Consider the following 19,747-nt stretch of genomic DNA (forward strand, 5'->3'; position numbering starts at 1 on the left):
GGAGGAGGGAGGCATCGCTCTTCACAAGTGATGCTAACACTGGCGAGAGTGAGCCTGGCACAGGAAGTGGGGGTGAGGGAGGCGGAGAGGGTGTAAGGCAAAGAGCCTGGGAACATTTCACTTCAAGCGTCATCTTTATCAAAGGTACTTGAGCATACCTGTCAAGTAAGTCTCTTCAGAAGTATAATTTCCACCTGAGTTGATAGTAAATATTACCTTTCATATCTATGAGAATTCTGGATCTGTATTTTCCTGGGGGACCTTTATCACTCTTCCAGGAAATGACAAGATCAATGATGGAAAATTTGATTAAAAAAAAAAGTCTGTCAAACCCATTTCATAAATACTGAGACCATGGAAATGCTATTGCGATTGGCTTGAGAACAAGAGATTCCCCAAAGGGGGGGGGGGGCATCTGCAAACTCTCTGGTTCTACTCGAGTTCCCTGAGCTGTCTTGACACTGCTGCTCCTTGCTGCTGGCCTCTGGAAGGAATTATTGGCTTTATGTGTCTAAACTCTGGGGAGACTCTGCTTATCCCCTGCGGGCCTCTGTAAGATCTGCTGCTGCCGGAGAGAGCATCTTACCATTGCTGTTGAGGGTTTTCATGATGACCTCCATCTGTGCAAACTCGTAGTTGTAGTCTGGTTCCGAGGAGGCCTCGCTTGCAGCATCCAGGTCATGCTCTGCCGGACCTGCGTCTTTCTCAAAGTCTCTCAGCCAGTCCCGCCGTTTCCTCTTAGGTAAATTAATTCTGTGCGGGTTTTCATCATTAGATAAAATCAGTTTGATTTATACTTAAATAGACAACAGAAAAGAAGGCAGATGGAAAGATCAGAGAACGTGAGGCTGGTACCTAAAAAAGTGGTTATTTCCCCATAAGATCCTGTCACCGTGCCACAGCTGGGTGGTACTGCAGACGAGGGTGCCATTTACACACGACCTGAAGGGACACAAAGGAAGATGTTAGGTGGGTGGAAGACAGTAGTCACAAAATTCAAAGAAGTAACAGGGAATGTTCTAATGAATGTATTCTGGGAAACCGTTGAAGGAGGAGTAACAGAAACCCAGTCTCGGTCATGAGTCAGGAAGGGTCTCCCTACTTCCCTAAGAGTGAGGCCCAACTCTGTGTTTCTGATGGAGATATAAAACATCACTACAGGATAGTCAACAGACATTTACAAAATGCAGCTGGGGAGACAGCTCATTGGGCAAAGCTTGCGTGAGGACCTGAATTCAGATTCTCAGAATCACATAAAGCTGGGGATAGCAACACATCTGTCATCTTATCATTCCTATGGAGACAAAGAAGGTAGAGACAGAATCCCTGGATGGTCCCAGGTGGGCTAGCCTGGTGTACACAGTACTGAACAATAGACTGTCTCAAACAAACAAACAAAGTAAAACAAAGCAAAAGCCATGTGATGGTTTGAAAGAATATGGTCCCCAAAGGGAGTGGCACTATTAGAAGGTGTGGCTTTGTTGGAGTGGGTATGGCCTTGTTGGAGGAAGTGTGTCACTGTGGAGGCGGGCTTTGAGGTCGCCTATGCACAAGACACCACCCAGTGTCTCAGATCACATCCTATTCCTACCCAAGATGTAGAACTCTCAGCTACCTCTCAAGCACCATGTCTGCCTGAACGCCACCATGGTTCACCATAATGATAAAGGTCTGAACCTCTGAACTGTAGGTCAGCCAATAAATTTTTTTCTTTATAAGAGTTGCTACGGTTATGGTATCTCTTCACAGCAACAGAAACCCTAAGACATGCTGGTGGTGGTTTGAAAGAAAATGGCCCCCAAAAGGAGTGGTACTATGCGGAGGTATATGGCCTTGTTGGAGGAAGACTGTTACTGTGGGAGAGGGCTTTGAGGTTTTTTTTTTGGCTCAAGTTTCCCTCAGCGTGACTGTCAGTTGACTTCCTGTTGCCTGCAAGATGTAGGACTCACAGCTCCAGGGACATCTGCCTGCACGCCGTCATACTGATAACTGACTAAATCTCTGAAACTGTAAGCGGCCTCGATGAAATGTTTTCTTTGTCAGAGTTGATGCGGTTATGGTGTCTCTTCACAGCAGTAGAAAACCCTAACTAAGACAACGCTATTACTCATCAAAGTTCTATACTGCTATCACTAGATAGGAACAGACCCCACAGGCTCCTGTTCTAGAACAGCAGATCTCCAGTGGGTGGCGCTGCATCCTAAAGTTGAGGAATGTGGGAGGTGAAGCCTCACTGGAGGAAGTGGGTCCCTGGGGGCAGATTTTAGGAGATAAAGCTACCCAGTGTCTGGACGGGTCTGGTTCTCTCTACTTCCTGATGTCAGATGGTGCCAGTTGCTTCACGCTCTTGCTGTCACTCTCAAGAGCCCTGCCTGCCACCATGACTTCCTAGCCATATGGACTGTACCCTTTCAAACTGTGAACCGAAATAAATGCTTCCTTCCAGGTATATTTGGTTAAGCAATGAAAACAGTAACTAACACACCCCCGTAAACAGAAAGCAAACCCTCTAGGATACCCGGCGTATCCTTAACTTTGACGTAATTGAAGCAAGAAAAGGGAGAGGCTGGCGCCTCCACGGGCGTCTCCTACCTTGCATTTTCTTTTGGCGTGAGAGTGATGTCTCCATCTGCGGCGATGTCGATCTCACAGTGCTCGGGCTGAATCCCGATCCCAAAGAGCTGGATGTCCTGAGAGGTATCTGCACCCACGCGGGTGTGATCCTGGAACGCAGAATTGAGGAGAAGAAACCAAGTTCACAAGGCACTCAACCAGAAATGGTCACAAGCAACTGGAATAAATCAAGGACTGCATGAAACAAACGGCATAGGTGCACATCTTGAGCATCAGAAGGCAAAACGTTGGCCAGTGTGATGGCTCAGAGGATAAAGGCATTCGTCACCAAGTCTGATAATCTGAGTTCAGTCTCCAAGACCTGTATGGTGGAAGAAAAATAGTCCTCTGACTCCATTTACATGCTGCGGCCAAGCGCATGCCCTCCACAGATAGATAAATAGATTGGTAGGCTGGTAGGTAGGTAGGTGGATAGATGGATGGATGGATGGGTGGATGGATGCAGTAATAATTTTCTTAAGCTAAAATCTTACCTAGAAACAACTTTTTAAAAATTTTTAAATTCAGCTGGGCAGTGGTAGTACACACCTTTAATCCCAGCACTCAGGAGGCAGAGGTAGGCGGGTCTCTGAGCTCAAGGCCAGCCTGGTCTACAGAGTTCTAGGACAGCCAGGGCTACACAGAGAAATCCTGTCTCAAAAAAAACCTCAAAAAACCCTCAAACCAAAACCAACCAAACAAGAGCACCAAAGAAAAAAAAAATGTTTAAAACCCTATCAAAACCAGCTCCTGTATCAACAATGGTTATCATTTTAAAACATAAGAAAATTGGACATAGCTATAGCAGACATTGAATTCTAATTCTAGATTGAATTTTTACTATTTGAGTGGGTACCAGCATGCCATTTCATCCTAAGCCTCTATTTCTCTTTCTCTCCTCCTTTCTTTCTTTTTCTTTCTTTCCTTCCTTCCTTTCCTTTCTCTTGCCCTCTTTTTTTTTTTTTAACAAAACTAAGACAGTATTATTTATTCAACCTATTTGACTGGATTCTTTTTAAAAGGACTCCATTTCAGAACCACTAAAAGGCAGTCTTGTGGTTAATTTTACCTCAGCATCCTTCCTTCCCACCTTAGGGCTGGGGACATGGCTCAGTTGGTAAAGATGACCCCAGTATCTATCTATACAAAAAGTCAGACATGGTGGTTTTGCCTTCCATCCTGATGTTGAGGAGGCAGAGAAGGTATTCCCTGGGGCTTTGCAGCCAGTATCAGTAGGCTTTGGATTCAGTGTTTTCACCCCATTCCAAAAACTAAGGCAGAAAGTAATTGATGAAGACATGACATTAATCTTGACGTGTGTGTGCATGTGTGTTTGCACATGTGCACATGCATGTGCCTGCACAGACAGACAGACACACACTTGTCAACATTTCTAATGTCGACATTCCATACAGTGGTGAAGCCTGTGGTTATATGATGTACAAATCCATGTAGTTTTAAAGATCTTGAGTCTTAGAATCTCTCTGGAGACTCAGTTGCTGTGCACCCCTGCTCATTCACAGAGCATCTTCCTATATTGCTCTACAAATTATTTAATCACTGTGGCATTACTTCTGTATGCAATGGAGAAAACACAAGGCTAGGTCTTTCGAATGAAGATATCAGTGGTTAGGGATACAGTTCTGTAGCACAGCACTTGCCTTCCACACACAGATCCTGGGTTTACAAACCAGGATCAGAAAAAATTAGCTCTCCCTAAATAACAAATCCCAAGTTGACTCATGGGGCCTTGTTAGGTCAAGGGCTAGCTGTACCACGTTTATACCTCTGAAAAAAGTGGAAGGAAAAAGATCATAGGAGACTGAGGTTCCCTGCTTCAATTCTAGTTCATTCTCCACAGCATATTATATACTCCCAGGGGATCAAAATCCTTACCAAGGTGTTCTTGAAGAAGATGTGGCTTGGGTTCCCAGAACCCATATAGTGGCTTACAACTACCTGTGACTCCAGTTCTGGGGACCTGATATCCTCTTCTGGCCTCTGTGGGCACTAAATGCATGTTGTACACACAGAGACAAGCAGGCATACATATATACCCATAAATAAAAACAAGTCAAATAAATTTAAGAAGACTCCAGGTACCCAATCCTTGACCATCATTTTAATATTCAACTACCGTAACAGGGGGCTGGAGAGATGGCTCAGCTGCTAAGAGCCCTAGCTGCTCTTCCAGAGGTTTTGAGTTCAATTCCCAGAAACCACATGGTAGCTCACAAATATCTATAATGGGACCCAATGCCTTCTTCTGGCATATAAATAAACTACCATAACATGCACACTCTCTCTGTGTATGTTATAGTTAAACGTGTTTTGATAGGCAACTGAATTCCCTTTGTCAGTTGGGGCACCTTGCACGAATGCAATCAAGTGTCCTATTTCAACTATCTCCCCTCCCCTCCCCTTCCCTTCAGGATAGGGTCCCATATAGCCCAGTGTGGCCTTGAACTTGTTATGTACTGGAGATTGAGTTTAAACTCCCAATCCTTCTGGCCTACGCCTCGCACATACTGAGATTATAGGCATGTGCTACCACACCTGGCTTGGATGTCCCATTTCTTGCTTAATAAAATTGGCCAGTAGTTCTGCAAATGTAGCCAAAGAACCCTTGGCCTCTCTCTGACATTTCTGGAGACTCATGAGGTCCAAATACTTTAGGGGACTGGAGGGGTAGCTCAGAGGTTAAGAACACTGACTGCTCTTCCAGACGACCTGGGTTCAATTTCCAGCACCCACATTGCAGCTCACAACTGTCTGTAACTCCAGTTCCAGGGGTTCTGGCACCCTCACACAAATGTACATGTAGGCAAAACACCAATGCACATAAAATAAAGTAATAAATAATTTTTAAAAACTACTTTAGGAAAAACATGGTCGTTTGTTCCAGCTTTCGCGTTTTACCATGCATGAATGGCAGGGCTTCGGCAGGCACCTGGCCAGTGGTGAGGCGGCTCTGAAAGTAATAGCTGTGTGTCTGTGCTCCAGTACCCCCAATCTAAACACCGTCCAGACTGATGGCTATAACCTAGGCACACAAACATGCACTGGAGTCCTTAATACTTTCAAAGAATGTGCATGGGATCTAACCCCAGGGCATTTGGAAATCTACTGCAGAGATGTCCCCAGCATGGTCAGTGCACACCAAAGCCACGGGACCAATGCTAAAAGGCCTTAAATGAAGGATCATAGGACAAAAGTCCTTTCCTGATCATGGGGTCAGAGCTAAGGCAGACTTGAGACTTGGAAGAGCTCCGCTCTTGAATCTAGCCTAGGGTCTCTCTAGGCTTGTGTGGGTCTTGAGAGCTCCTTAGTGTTACAATGAAGACTCTCTATGACCTCTTAGACCCCCAAACACCTCAGAACTCTGTCATCTTACAGGTGGGACCTCCTCCAACAGGTGTACCCTGAGTTGTCCATTTGTGTCCCTCTGCAGCCTGTACTCAAGGGCATCAGGCGAAACAAAAGTTATTTTCGGTGATTGGTGATGTAGAATTGCACTGTCCATGGTCTTTCTACTCGGGGTGAAGCTGGGTACAAAAAGCAAAAACACGAGACCAGGCATCCGAGTTCTGCTGGGATGATACGGGATGGCAGGGGTCTGCTGATCAGACATACTCACCTTTAAATAGTAAACCAGAAGCTCATTGAGGGCGGGGTCCGCGTTCAGGTTGACAAGGTAGCACTTGTCATCCCCCACCTTGATCCCGGAGGTCTCCAGGGAGATGCCCATGCTCTCCAGCTGCCGCTGTCTCTCCTGGGCATGGAAACGGACAAAAGCAGGGACACTCTGTTGTTCGATTCCCAAGATGCATCCACGGAAAGAATAAGTCACCGTTTCTGGGGACAGTGCCAAAGAGGTGACACATTCTACTCGGCTCGACTAAGTTTGCTAAGCGCCTAGGACATGGCACTGTCTGTCATAGGGCACCCAGCGTGAGTCACACACAGTGTCTGGGGAAAAGGACAAGCCCGCGTAACTAGAATGCGAAAGAATAGCGGTGTGCCATGGAGGGCTGCAGAGGGCTGCAGAGGGCTGCAGAGGGCTGCAGAGGGCTGCATGCTTTCCGAGGAGGGGCATTTGGAGATGAATTTTCATAGCAAGAAGCAAGAGCAGTTGCTTGAGTAGTGGTCACAGGAAAGCAGAGCCGGATTCTGGGCAGAGAGGATAATTTCAGGAGCCAAGAACTCCTAGCAAATGAGGGAAGCTGTAGGAGCTGGAAGAACAGGTAGAGACCCTGTCGTCACGGGCTTTGAGTCCACCTGTCCATGTAAGACTTAACGGTAGTTTAGAGCGTGGTGGGTACTGATCGATGGCTGGGAACACAAGAGCTAATACAACAAAGTCCTTTTCTCATGAAAACACGTGGTAGTGAGATCTGGGGACAGTGTGAGTAGACCTAAAATGCCCATGCAATGCAGTGTGGAGTGACCCCAAACACACGCTCCTGCTGTATTACCCCTTGTCGCAAGGTCTATGCTACTAAATGTTCATATAGAATCTTCTAAGAAGCACACAGAGTCAAATGGTGAAAACCTATTGTGTTGTATGTCTTACGACTTTCTGCCAGTCAGAGTTTCTGAATGCCCTACTCTGCCAAGTGATCTAAAGAAAAACAGAATCACAATGTGGACCTTAGATCATATGAGGAACAGAAATGACAGTCCTTCCCCCCGCCCCCCCAGTCTTGCTTATTCAACAGAGTATTCCAGCAGCACAGGACCATATACAGACTGGTGGGAGATGTGAAGTTGGGGCTTTAAAATGAGCTCGGCAGAAAGAACGGGGCCCTGGATGGTTTTGGAGGAGGCAAGCGTCTGACTAGCGGACATCAGGAAGGAGACCTTAGTGTTTCAGGCTACCTCATCAGCCCACCTGTGCGATCTCTTCCGTTTTCCTCAGCTTCTCTTCCCATGTCACTGTTAGCTCCTTTATCAGTTTCTCAGATTCTTCAAGCTTCTCCTTCAGCTCCGGGGCCTTCATGGCCTTTAAAAACAAGACCAGAGACACCAGCTTTCAAAATCTTTCTGACATTATATACGGTGCATATAGAATGGTACCCTTGCCTGTGGTATTGGAGTTTGGACACAGGGCCCTGCCCATTCTGTGTGCAGCTCTATGCATTTTCTATGCAGCTCTATGCATGTTCTATACAGCTATGGGCTACATCTCAGCAGCCATATGCTCTCCCTCAACAAGTATTAATAGACTTTCAGAAACGATTAAGTCACGCACTGTCAGCGTGGGCCTTGGAATTCTGCTAATCAAAATAAACGGAAGAGGACATCGTGTTTCTCTTTAAACAAAAAGACTGGGAAAAAAAGCTAAAGTTTATCTCTGAAATATCTAAGTAGGAAAAAGGTTATTTAAGCAGATTTATCTGTCAGTAAGGCAGAAATCAATAATGTCATCCATACATATCCCGTAGCTACAGTAGCCAGTTAGGACCATATGCAGACTGGTGCCCATCCACAAGACCCAGGCTCCAAGGCTAAGGAAAGGAGATCCAACATCTGTGAAAGTCTCATGGAAACAATCTACAGCATCAATTAAACACACACACTGTTCCTAGGATTTCCCACTGGAAGTTCAGGGGCCAAGTGAAGGGCTGAAGCCAACAATTAGGTAGTGACAGGAATGACCTCACTTCCCTTCTTGCCGGAAGACGGCTAGGGCAAGAACTGGTGTGAGTTATGTGGTTCTTCACAATGCTTCTCAGCCCAGAGCAGACGCCTGCACACACTGAAAGGGTGAACCACACAGCCCTCAGCCACCAGACACCCCAGTCAGGGGACTTCAGGAACTGGGCACGTCAGACTGACGTTACCTCAGCCTGTGAGAGCTGCTCCCTCAGTTTCTCCACTTCCTCTCGCAGTTCCCGGATGACTTTAGCATTGGGGTCCTCATTCACTACAGCGTGGTTCACGATCCTCTTAGCTCGGTCTGCGTATCTCAGTGTGGACAGCGTCTCCTCGTAATTGTCCGCTGCCGGGCTGATGGTGGCTATCATGGAGGTCTGGCTGTTCCCCCCTAAGTTGTCCTGTAAAGGATTTCAGATAGACGTGACCAAAGAGGAAATATCCACACGTGACTTTGTTCTTGGTGAAAAACAAAATGCAATGTGAAAATGTGTTAGTATTTTTCACATAATTTTATAAGAAGATGAAACATGGCCTGTTATATTTATAACAATAAACAATACCTGACAAATGTCACTATAATAGAATAGAAACAATAAGTAGTGTTAGTTTGTGTATGTATGCTGTTGTGTAGCACGTGTGTACATGTGCGTGTGCATGGGCATGAACATGAAGATAAAAGAAAAAGATGTCGGATGTCTTTCTCTGTCACTTCTCTGTGCTGGGGATTTGAACTCGTGTTCTCATGCGTACTCAAGCAAATGATCTTACCTGGTGAGCCCTCCCTACAAAATCATGTTCTTGGCGTGTCACTAAGAACTAGGGTGACGGTGCTGCGTGTGCTTCGGTAGCTCTGCACGCTCCTTTCACAGTTTCACGTGGGAAACAGCGAGGTTTAGACAAAAAACAAACAAACCAAAAAAAAACGATCCCAAGTCAACAACGTACCTTAAGAAGCCAAGTGAGAACGGAATCTCGATAAGGCACGAATTTGTTTTTGCCTTTGCCAGCGGCCTGGTCGGCAAGCGATGATATAACCAATCCCAAGGTTGTAAGCGATCTGCCACAAAAAAGAAGGAAACTAAGCTTTGTGGCGAGCTTGTTTTCATACAATAACAATCTTTCTAGAAAGTGAGAATAAAATACGCAGAGCGAGCAAGTCGACAGTCAGCGATGTCTGCAATAATTTTCCCAGAAGCCCAAAACAAAGAAAAAGGTAACCTATTAACATAAAATAATTAATTTAGAATTTTTATAAGAAAATAGTATGCTTCACTGCAGACTTTATAAAACGTACATTTTAAACATGCAATTATAAAATCATACTAGAAAGTACTAATTCACTCCAAATATTAAGGTCTGGATTACTTAAGCTTCAGGTCAACTCTGGACCATTATACCTCTGCTCTTGCAGACACCCCCTTTAAACTTAGTGTTTAAAGCTGGGGACGGGATTCAGCACAGGGTTACCACAGCTTCTCAAAAGCTAAGACCTGTGCAAGCAGAGCCCAGCACCAGGCCTTGCTTTCAGACTCAGAGGACCATGGGTAAAACTCGAGGGCTTTTAAGGAAATCGCAGAAGCCTTCGCACAGAACTACTGCATCAAAGGTCTCTCAGAGTCTCTCTCTCTCTCTCTGTCTTTCTCTCTCTCTGTCTCTGTCTCTCTCTCTCCCTTTCTCTCTCTCTCTCTCTCTGTCTCTCTCTCTCTCACACACACACACACACATACATGCACGCTCATGCACACACACACATCTCTCTCTCTCTCTCTCTCTCTCTCTCTCTCTCTCTCACACACACACACACACACACACACACACACACACACAATTTCGAGACCTTGCAGCCGACAATACCCAAGGACATCCACATTCTTAGACACCATGCTGAGCTGTCTGGACTTATCACTAACAAAGCACAGTCCTGGGACCTCGATCATAGCCGTCTTCGGGAACTTGTCAGAAATGCAGACTCTCAGGCCCCACCCCACCACGCGGAAGGACGGACTCCAGCAGGACTCAGCCACCTGTACTTGACAAGCTTTCCTGGCCATCCGATACAAGCTGCTTTCTGAAAAACACTTCGGTGCTTTGAAGCTTAACTTGTGCCGTGGTTTGAACGAGCGCTGTCTCAAGCTGGCAGTGAAAGGCAGTCGTGGGGACGGGGACAGGGGCAGCAGGTGTTGCTCAATGTCAGAAGTTGAACACTTATTCCAGAGTTCTTTTTAATCCCACCTGTCCCCTACTCTGCTGTTAGGAAACTCCTAATCTTTAGACCTCTTACAGTTCTTTAGCAGGATGGGAAGTGGGAGGGGCTAACTGCAGAGGAAGGAAGAACCTTAGGTTGGGGGACCATTTATAAACAGCCCTGGCTTTGTGTTCATTGGGTTCTTTGGTGGTCTCCTGAGCTGTTCTACTGGAGTTCCACCCACAGTCTCCTCTCAAACCTTGTAAAAGTACTTAGAATTAAAAACCTACCAGAATAATAATAGAGAAGTTGGGATACAAAAGAAGACAAATAGGGGCTAGAGAGATCACTCAGTAGCTAAGTGCTTGCTCTCCTGCAAAGAATCTGCCTCTAGAATTCTAGCACCCATGGTAGGAGACTCATAACTACGCCCTCTTTTGGCCTCTGGGGCAACTGCACTCACAGGGCCACGCACAGACACAGACACATAAATAAATTAAATAACTTTAAAAGACAAAACAAACTAGGGAGGATCAAAAGCAGAATAAAAGTTGCCATAGTAAAATATAATGGATGAAGGGAAGAATTTGAGTTGCATTTCCATTTTTTTTCCTTTCTTCTATTCCATAAAACTTTAATCATCTGAATTCTTCCCCAGCAAGTAGACTTTTGCATTGTTGAAATTTGGTGTTTGATACTGGAATACATTCTTAGGGGGTGTGTTTAAAGTTATACATCATTTTAATGGGCACTTCTTCTCTGATTACTTATTTCTTGCTATTAATTTTATATTTATTTTATGCCTTGGAAATTATGTTAGACAAAAAACAAATTGGAGAGATTTTCTTTTTTTCATTTATATTATTTTATTTGGAAGTGTTTATAACAGTACAGCAAAACTACACTGCAGAGACGATGGATGTCATTGGTGTAGGCAGCATCAGTTTATTATAAAAGGGAGGCTCGGACATTATTTACACGAGGAGGAGTTCAGAATGTCAGTGAAACGGGCAACTTCATGTGACACCATTTCAACAGTGATCTCAGTCCACAGACTTTCCGAGAATGTCATCCTCTCTACATAAGAAACAATCTTGCCGTCTAGAATTGGTGCCTCCATATTCTTGGAGGAAAACTGTGTCTCCAGCTTCCACCCTGATAGGAGGAATCTCTCCACCCTTTCCTTTCGTGCCCCATCCCACAGCCACTACTGTTGCTTGCAATGCTTTTCCTTGAGACTCTTCTGGAAGCCTAATGCCACCTTTGGTCACAGTTTCGGCGGCACTCCTTTCAACCAATCCTCTGTCAAAGAGTGGGAGGAACTCTGAAAGCTTGCCCAGCCATGACTAGCTGCACCACAGCTCAGACTCTGCGCTCAGGTCGCCGCAGCAAGGAGAGTCCTCAGGGTTTTCTTATACAAGCTCAATATGAGTGCAAAGGCAGTTGAGACAGCTCGCAGGATCAGCAGAGCACCTGGCCCAGGAGCTGCTAAGAAGTTCAGTGGAAGGGTGGGTCAGAAAGTTTTGCAAAGGTGACTCACCGTGTCACACTACAGCTTCCATAATGGGATTTTCCCTTTTATTTTCTTAAATTTTATTTTACTTTTTTTGGGTGTGTGTGTGTGTGCCAGAGCAGAGGGTAGACAGGAAACCAGGAAATGAATGGGAAGGAGATGCATGATGTGAAAGACACAAAGAATAAATAAAAAGAAAGCTAAAAAGCTTTGCAAATTTTTTCTGGAAACAAGGGCCTGAAGATGCAGAGCCCTGTAGAACTTGAACAGTCATTCTAGGAATCTGCCCGGGAGAGGGAAGCCCAGAGCAGTGGGAGAAAGTGGCCATGCCCACCTTCACACTGTCCACTTTGACATTGACAGTGACCAACTGCGAGCCATCACAGAAGCCAGACCTCTTAAAACTACATGGGAAGCAATGTAGGACCACAACACAGACTATGCAACAGTCATTCTGAGGAGTCAGGAAGAGGACAGGCAGTCAGGAGAAGGCTCGAACTCCTGGGCAGCTGGCCTGTGGCTCAGCCCTCCCATAAGAAAATGAACATGAACCAGGTAAAGTATCCAAGAGGAAAAAAATGAAGATTTATTATTATTATTGTTATTATTATTATTGTTATTATATAGTTTTGCAGAATTGGGGACCAATCGAGGCATCTTGCACATGATGTATGCACTACTGCCACCTAGGGAGTAGTCAAGGTTGAGAATGTAAGGAAACCATGGTAGGAGTCTGTGGGGAAGCCTTAGGAAGGGCGCTCCATGAACTCAGTTCGTAGAGAAACTGAGGCAGCCAGGGCCCGGTGGCAGGGAAATGGCTCCACCGTCCCCCTTTCGCTGGACAGGTGGAGTTGCAGCCTGGCATTCTGATGGACAACTTCTCATCCTGGCACCCCAGGAAGAATGTGTACAGATGAACTACATCCCTCTCATTCCTGGGCAGCGCAGCCACCTGGTGCTTTGATGCCTTCATTCCTCAAACAAAAGGAGCACCACGCACTGCACTTTAAGCACCCAGGAGCTTTGGGAGGGGTGAAGCCCCTGAATCTGCAGCCCATTAGCGGACACTGATGTCCCCGTGAGGCTGCTGACAGGCCTGCTTAAGAGGATCATTAATGCTGCATATGAAGAAGCCGGGCGAGAGGCTGAGAGTGCATTTAGGAAGCACATCAGCGATTTCTTTAGCGTTAGCATCCGGCCGGTCACTGATCATGAAGCTTAGAAAGCCATTTGTGGGACTATGAACAGTTTCATCATATTAAACATTGTTAGCACACGCTCGGCTTCCTGTGTGCCAGCCACTGTTGTAAGCACCTTAGGAAAAACCGCTTGCTGAATGTTCACAGTATGTACACCTGACTGACAGCTTCCATAGCCACGTTTTACAGAGCAGGAAAATCAGGGAAGGTCACATAGCCGGTCTGAATAACCAGGGAATTACGGGGTCTTTTTGGGGAGGGCCATTTTGGCCCCACCCCCAGCTGTCCCTGGCCTCTGCTGGCTTCTCACTGTTCTTCACATGTTTCTGGGACAATCTATGTCCCAACACAACAGCTCCAAAGCTATTCCTGCGCTACCTCACAAGGCCAGGTACCCAGCCTGTGTTCTAGGCAGCGTCTCATCACCACGCACGTGCTAAAATGTGTCCTCACGTTTGTATCTGAGATCCTGGAGTGTACATGTGTCTTGGAATGGAGTCTTTGAGAATTGTGTATTTGTTATATACACACTACAGGACCCCTGGGGGGATCTTGGACAGTCTCCATAATAAATATGAAAATATCCAGGATATGAGTAAGTAAAGATGATCGATGTAGAAAAAGTCTAGAGTAATAGTCTGGAGGCTAAATCATAAGAGCGGGGTGATCTTGTTTTGGCTTAGTCAAATCAAGACTTCCTTTTGCTTCTGGAATGGTGATGCCCTTTCTCTCCTAACCCAGAGGCTCCCTCAAGGGTCACCATCCTGCTGCCACATATCACCATAGATGTCACAGATTAAACGCACACGGCATTACAGCTTTGGAGGTCAGAAACCCAGACTGTGGACCACCAAACTAAAGCCAAGGGATAGGTGGGTCTGCATCCCGAGGGAGCCTCCATTTTCTCCTTCCTTCCACAGGCTACCCTCATTCCTGACTCACAGTCCCTTCTCCTACCCCTTGCTGGTCTCGGGCTCACTTGCTCGCGTCCCTCTTTCATGTATAAGGAGCCCTGGACACATAGGGCCCACCTGGATAATCTCTACTTCTCAAAGTAATTACACCTGCAAAACCCCTTTGCCTTGTAACACACACATAGGTTTTAGAATTCACAGTGTGCAGCAATTTGGTATTATTCTGACTATCATGGTGTTTCAAGTCCTTCTGCACTCCCAGCATCCACTGTGGGGATGGCCACAGAGTCCATGCATGACTCACATCTGATGGGCTTTCATTTAGATGACAACATTTCATTTAGGTAAACAACATCAGGTTACAAGTCTTTAAGCTCCCTGCTGTATCAACAGACACAAAAGGACCAGTTTTGAGCCCTGCACTCTGAAAGCCACAGAGAACAGTGAAAACGGAGGCCTCATCCCACAAAGGGGCAGGAAGACCCACACCCTCTATTGGTCAGGGACCTTGGTGTGTAAGTCAGGGAAAGAGTAGGCTGCTAAGAAAACTCCTAGGTCGTAATACAAAAGTTGCTAGGGGATCTAGACTATGTTACCACATGGCCCCAGAGTAATCGAGTTCAACACAGGACTTCTAAACAGCGTAGTATCTAAATAGGAGGGGGCATCATTTGAATCCATGCTAGAAGCCAAGAATCAGCCTCTCCTAGGCTGACAACAGACAGCCTCTGGAGCGTTCCCACAGCCAACCCCAGGAACCACATCTAGGGGTCAGTGACCTCAGGTTAACTACTTGACTACTGTCTGCCTGGGTTTGCTCATCAGCCCAATGAAGACACAAAACCCATCTTAGAATGCTGGCAGTGGGTTAGGGCTAAAGAGATGGCTCAGAGGTCAAGACACTGGCTGCAGGGCTGAATTCCTAGCACCCACATGGTGGCTCACAACTGCCCATAATTTCAACTCCAGGGGACCCTCTGCTGGGGGCCCATCCAGGTCACCTACACACACACACACACACACACACACACACACACACACACACACACACACACCACCCTATTCCTTTCTGTTTTCCCACCCTTTTCTGGGCTCTTGGGAAGAAAAGCTGCAGGGCCATCCTGGCCTCTTGCAATCCCTTGTCATGAAACACATCAAAGCCCCTCCTTCTCAGAGGCACAGACAGGATGATGGGGAGGTGAACCCCCTAAGATGGGGAGACTCTCCCAGTGTGTGCAGCCATGTTGATCTCGCTTTTCTCACTTTCAGCGCCAGTGGGACGCTGAAGTGTGAAGCTGCAGGAACACGCTCCTGAACACGTTTCTGCCTGTCACGTTCTGTCCAGGACAAGACCTCAAATTATAGTTCATCAGCGGGAAGAGAGACCAGCTACATACTGTTTTCTGTAGAACTTAGAATAATAATAGCAATTATGCTAATTAGAAAACAGCACTGATGTAATGAGTATTTATTCAGTACAAACCACACACCAGGCATTGTTCTAAATACATGATGGCATTTACTCTTTGACAGTCCGAGGAAGCAGCTACAATTACTTTATTATTCAGCCTCCCCTTTTAAAACGATGAAAATGAGGCAGAGTAGCTAAGGCATTTGGCCATGATACACATATCTACTAAATAGTGAATGCAGGATGAACCCTGGGCAGCCTGGCCCTTGAACATACTTCTGGATATAAAACCCCTTCCCTGCCAATTTGGAGAGGACTACCCCCTGCGTGCCTTCTCATGGCACGAGCCACTGGGATTCTGTAGACTGAGTTCTTCCTTCCCAAGTCCCCCCCTGTCTCCTATCACTATGCTCTCTCAGACTTTGCAAAGCAACACACACCACACACACACACCACACATATGGAGACTCTAGGGTGGTATTTACAATAACCATCAGACTCATCTACATCCTCATACATAAACAGCATCAGCTTTACAAAGGAATCTCAGGTAGGGTTTTCTGTGATACGGTCTGTCCGATACCACTGTGGCTTGAAGTTTACCCAAGACTGTATTGCAGGTGCTCCCTGAATTAAATGGGGTTAGCTCCAGATAAAGCTATCCTCAGTCAGACACACTGAGTCAAGAATTCAGTTCACACACCTGCCCTAACTGGCATCCCAGCATAGCAACCCAGCACACTGTCGAGTGTTGGATATGTCTGTCCAGCGAGTTGCGGCTTGTCATCAATTTACCTCAGCCGGGAGGTACAGAATCAGACTGTATTGTCCCAGAAAACCTGGAAAATCCTAAGTTCAACCACTATTTGGGTTTGAAGGTGGTTGAACGTTTGATCCCTAGCTGGTGGTGCTGGGTGACCCTTTAGGAGGTGAACCTCTGGGGATTTACGGCAGCATTCTGCCTCTTGTCTACTTATCCTGATCCACCCATCCCATAGAGAGCCAGGTCCCATAGCCACAGCCAGGGGACAACTCCTGTCCCCATGCTTTCCGCCACGAAGGACTTTTCACTATGGGCCCACATATGCTGTTCCCTCCCTTCAGTCACCTTAGTCAGTTACAATCAAAGTGACGATAAAAGTAACTGTTACTACAGCCACCCTGAGCTGGGGACCACACATAGGCATTGTACCACTTGGCAGGGGTGTGGCTGGGCTACACCACGTGACTTGACTTCAACACACGTCATGCACTGGAACAAAGGCAGTCTCCCTCAGGCTAAGCCACTCTGCCTAAGAACCACTGGGTCCTCATAATGCAATGCAGTGCGTCCTCCAAACTCAGAGCAAACAGAGCAAACAGGCTGAAGTCACCCACACTGTTCCAGTCACCTTACTTGTTAATGTTGCTGCCTTCTTTCAGGCGCTCACCCGCAGCTCCCGTCTTCGACACTCTCTCGCTCCCCGCCAGGTCGACCAGGCTCACCTTACTGACTTTCTCCCCAGAGTTCTAATGGCAGGGGAATAAGAGAATCAGCAGACATGAAGGAAAGCCACATGAGTATCGACGTATTTATCAACACTGTGATCCACAACACCATGAAGTACTCAGGCTATGAATGGCAGGTGTGTCACTCAGGAAATCACTTCCTAGAAAAGCCAGTTTTAAGTCTTTTTTACTTTGCATGTATGTGTGGTACACCTGTGTTCCGCCTCGCTGAGGCAGGATCTCCTTTGTTAGCTGGTCCACAGGCTTCTGGGATTCTCCCATCTCTGCTCTCTCTGATTTCAATATAGGAGTGCTGGGATCACATATGTGCACCACCATGTAGGACTTGATGTGGGTTACAGGGGTCCAAACTCTGTCCCCCGTGCTTGTGTGGCTTGGGGTTTACCCTCTAAGTCATCTCCTGAGCCCCTAAAGTCAAAAGTTAAAATGGTGCAGAAATCTAAGATTCTGCTCTGCAGCTGGGGAGAAAGGGTTCGAATACCCAGGGCAGTTAGCAGAACCTCCAGGGCAGCCAGAAGTCCAGACTTCGTCCAGGACAGTGGCAAGTTAGAGGATTTATGCACCTTGGAAGAAACACCAGCAGATGAAGCTCCTTTGCATTTTGGGTCAAATTCTACCTTTCTGAGGTGTGGGTTTTAGACTGAATGTTGTAGTTTCTTTCGTAATATCCCACAGTAGCCATGAAGTAAACTGATTGCTTTTAGGGAAATTTTAGTAAGAAAGAACACATAATTAAAAATTGTACAGTAGGGGGCTGGAGAGATAGCTCAATGGTTAAGAGCACTGACTGCTCTTCCAGAGGATCCAGGTTCAATTCCCAGCACCTGCATGGCAGCTCACAACTGTCTGTAACGCAAAGATCTGACACCCTCATGCAAATATATATGCAGGCAAAACACCAATTCACATAATATAAAAATTAAAAAAAAAAGTTGTACAGCGAAATCATCAGGGTAGTTAGGATCTTTACACACAAAATCCATTTTTTTTTCCCCAGACAGAGTCTCTCAAGAAGTAAAGGATGGCTTTGAACTTCTGATCTTTCTGCTTCTAGGCTTTGTGCAGCACTGGAGAATTGAACCCAGGGCTTCATGCATACTCTACCGACTGTACTATATCCCCAGCCCTGAAAAATCCAATTAAAGAATGTCAGTGTAAAAGGAAGGCCCAACAAGCTGGCGATTTCAGCGGCACAAATGGCGGGACGACAGCACACAGCTCTCAGTCTCCGGATCCAACCAGGAACACTTCCCCTTCCACCCTGGGCTCCCCAACCTCCAGAGGTTCCACCTTGCCTCTCACCCCAGACTGCAGGTCATACAGCGTCTGTGTGATGATGATGTTGAACACAGCGTGGGAGCGGCTGCTCTCCTCATTCATGTTGGTTGCAGCTACCGTTCGAGACTTATTTCCCTCAGACATCAGTGACTCGATGTCCTAAAGGCAAAGACGAGGAAAGCACTGTGAGGTAAGAAAGAGCACCCAGCACCCTGGGGTGTGTTCAGGGTGGTCCCATGCCTTGGCCACACCCTTCCATAGAAACAGGCCCAGCCTCTTTCCCACACAGCAAGGCTTGGACCTCCTCCCCACACAGAGCCTTCCTCTTTCTCTGCCCGAGGTCTCTTCTTGCCCTGTCAATATCCCATTGGCTCCTTCATACATTCCCAGAAGAGGGGACACACTGAGCACTTCACATGTTTAAGAACAGTGGCCAACTCGTTTAATTCCAACTCTCCTGGGACTGTCACCCTGGTATGGCTGTCTGTCCCATTTTCTGCCTCACTCTGCCAACAACTGTGGCTCTACAAAGAGCAGGGAACTGATGTGGGATGCCCCTCTGAATGCTGTGAATGTTTTATTACCATTGGTTAATAAAGAAGATGATTTGGCCAATAGCCTGACAGTATAGAGCCAGGTGGGAAATCCAAGCAAAGAAGGGAAAAAGAAGGCAGAGTCAGGGAGACGCCAGCAGCCACGGGAGAAGCAAGATGTGAGGTAACAAGCCACAAGCCTCATGGTAAAATATAGAATAACAGAAACAGGTTAATTTAAGTTGTAAGAGCTAGTGAATAATAAACCTGAGCTAATAGGACAGAGTGTAATTAATATTAATGCCTCAGAGGGGTTATTCAGGAACTGGCAGCCGGGAGAAAAATTCCTAGTTGCAGGCAACTTTCTCTGGTATTTTGTAACCTTATTCCTAGTACACCCCTGGAGGCCATGGGCTTTGCTGAATGAGCGCTATGAAAGAAACTCCCCACACACCAAGATGCTGAAGCTCATGGAGGTCATCTGAGATTTCCTGTAACCAGATTCCGGTTGTCAGGAATAAGTGACGAGATAACAGGGACTGAGTTCCATTGCCGTGAGCTGGGAAACGACTTAGTCAAAGTGCTGTCTGGACACCTTGGAGCCGGGCTGTTAAATCTCAGTGTATTTAAAGTGATGAGTAAGTACAAATATAACTTGAAAAGTACAATGCTTTTGTTTAAACAGCTGGATGCTGAACCTTATCTTCACTTTAGCTTCATTAAGTCTCAGATGATAATGGGTCTCCTACATCTCTTATATATTAGAAGCAAATACAGAGGTTTGCTCATTCATTCCTTTTCTCATTCATGAGCATTCTTCAGCAAAAGAGCTGGAAATCTGTGCCATGAAGACTTCCAGGGTAATGACTACAGAAATAACAGCAGCATATTATGTCTGGGTATAAAAGTCAAGGGCTGGGAGGAACACAGATCA

The 19,747-nt window shown here is 46.3% G+C and overlaps 1 protein-coding gene and 1 pseudogene across 5 annotated transcripts in view; both read right to left on the reverse strand.

Annotated features, from left to right (window-relative positions):
• Positions 1-19,747, reverse strand: part of Kif13a (kinesin family member 13A) — a 168,984-nt gene that overhangs the window by 52,265 nt on the left and 96,972 nt on the right. For all 5 annotated transcript variants that reach the window (XM_050143834.1, XM_050143831.1, XM_050143832.1 and 2 more), the window contains 9 exons: positions 18,305-18,439; positions 16,890-17,002; positions 9,217-9,328; positions 8,457-8,669; positions 7,505-7,615; positions 6,251-6,385; positions 2,593-2,723; positions 856-942; positions 587-753 (listed from right to left, as the gene is read on the reverse strand). In XM_050143834.1, coding sequence (XP_049999791.1) covers positions 587-753; positions 856-942; positions 2,593-2,723; positions 6,251-6,385; positions 7,505-7,615; positions 8,457-8,669; positions 9,217-9,328; positions 16,890-17,002; positions 18,305-18,439 — 1,204 coding nt within the window. The remainder of the gene's footprint in view (positions 1-586; positions 754-855; positions 943-2,592; positions 2,724-6,250; positions 6,386-7,504; positions 7,616-8,456; positions 8,670-9,216; positions 9,329-16,889; positions 17,003-18,304; positions 18,440-19,747) is intronic.
• LOC126502651 (10 kDa heat shock protein, mitochondrial-like) lies at positions 11,223-11,800 on the reverse strand (annotated as a pseudogene).

The sequence above is a fragment of the Alexandromys fortis genome, unplaced genomic scaffold (genome assembly GCF_014885135.2).
Source record: "Alexandromys fortis isolate MF-2015 unplaced genomic scaffold, M_Fortis_MF-2015_v1.1 scaffold_1, whole genome shotgun sequence".
NCBI classification, from domain to species: domain Eukaryota; kingdom Metazoa; phylum Chordata; class Mammalia; order Rodentia; family Cricetidae; genus Alexandromys; species Alexandromys fortis.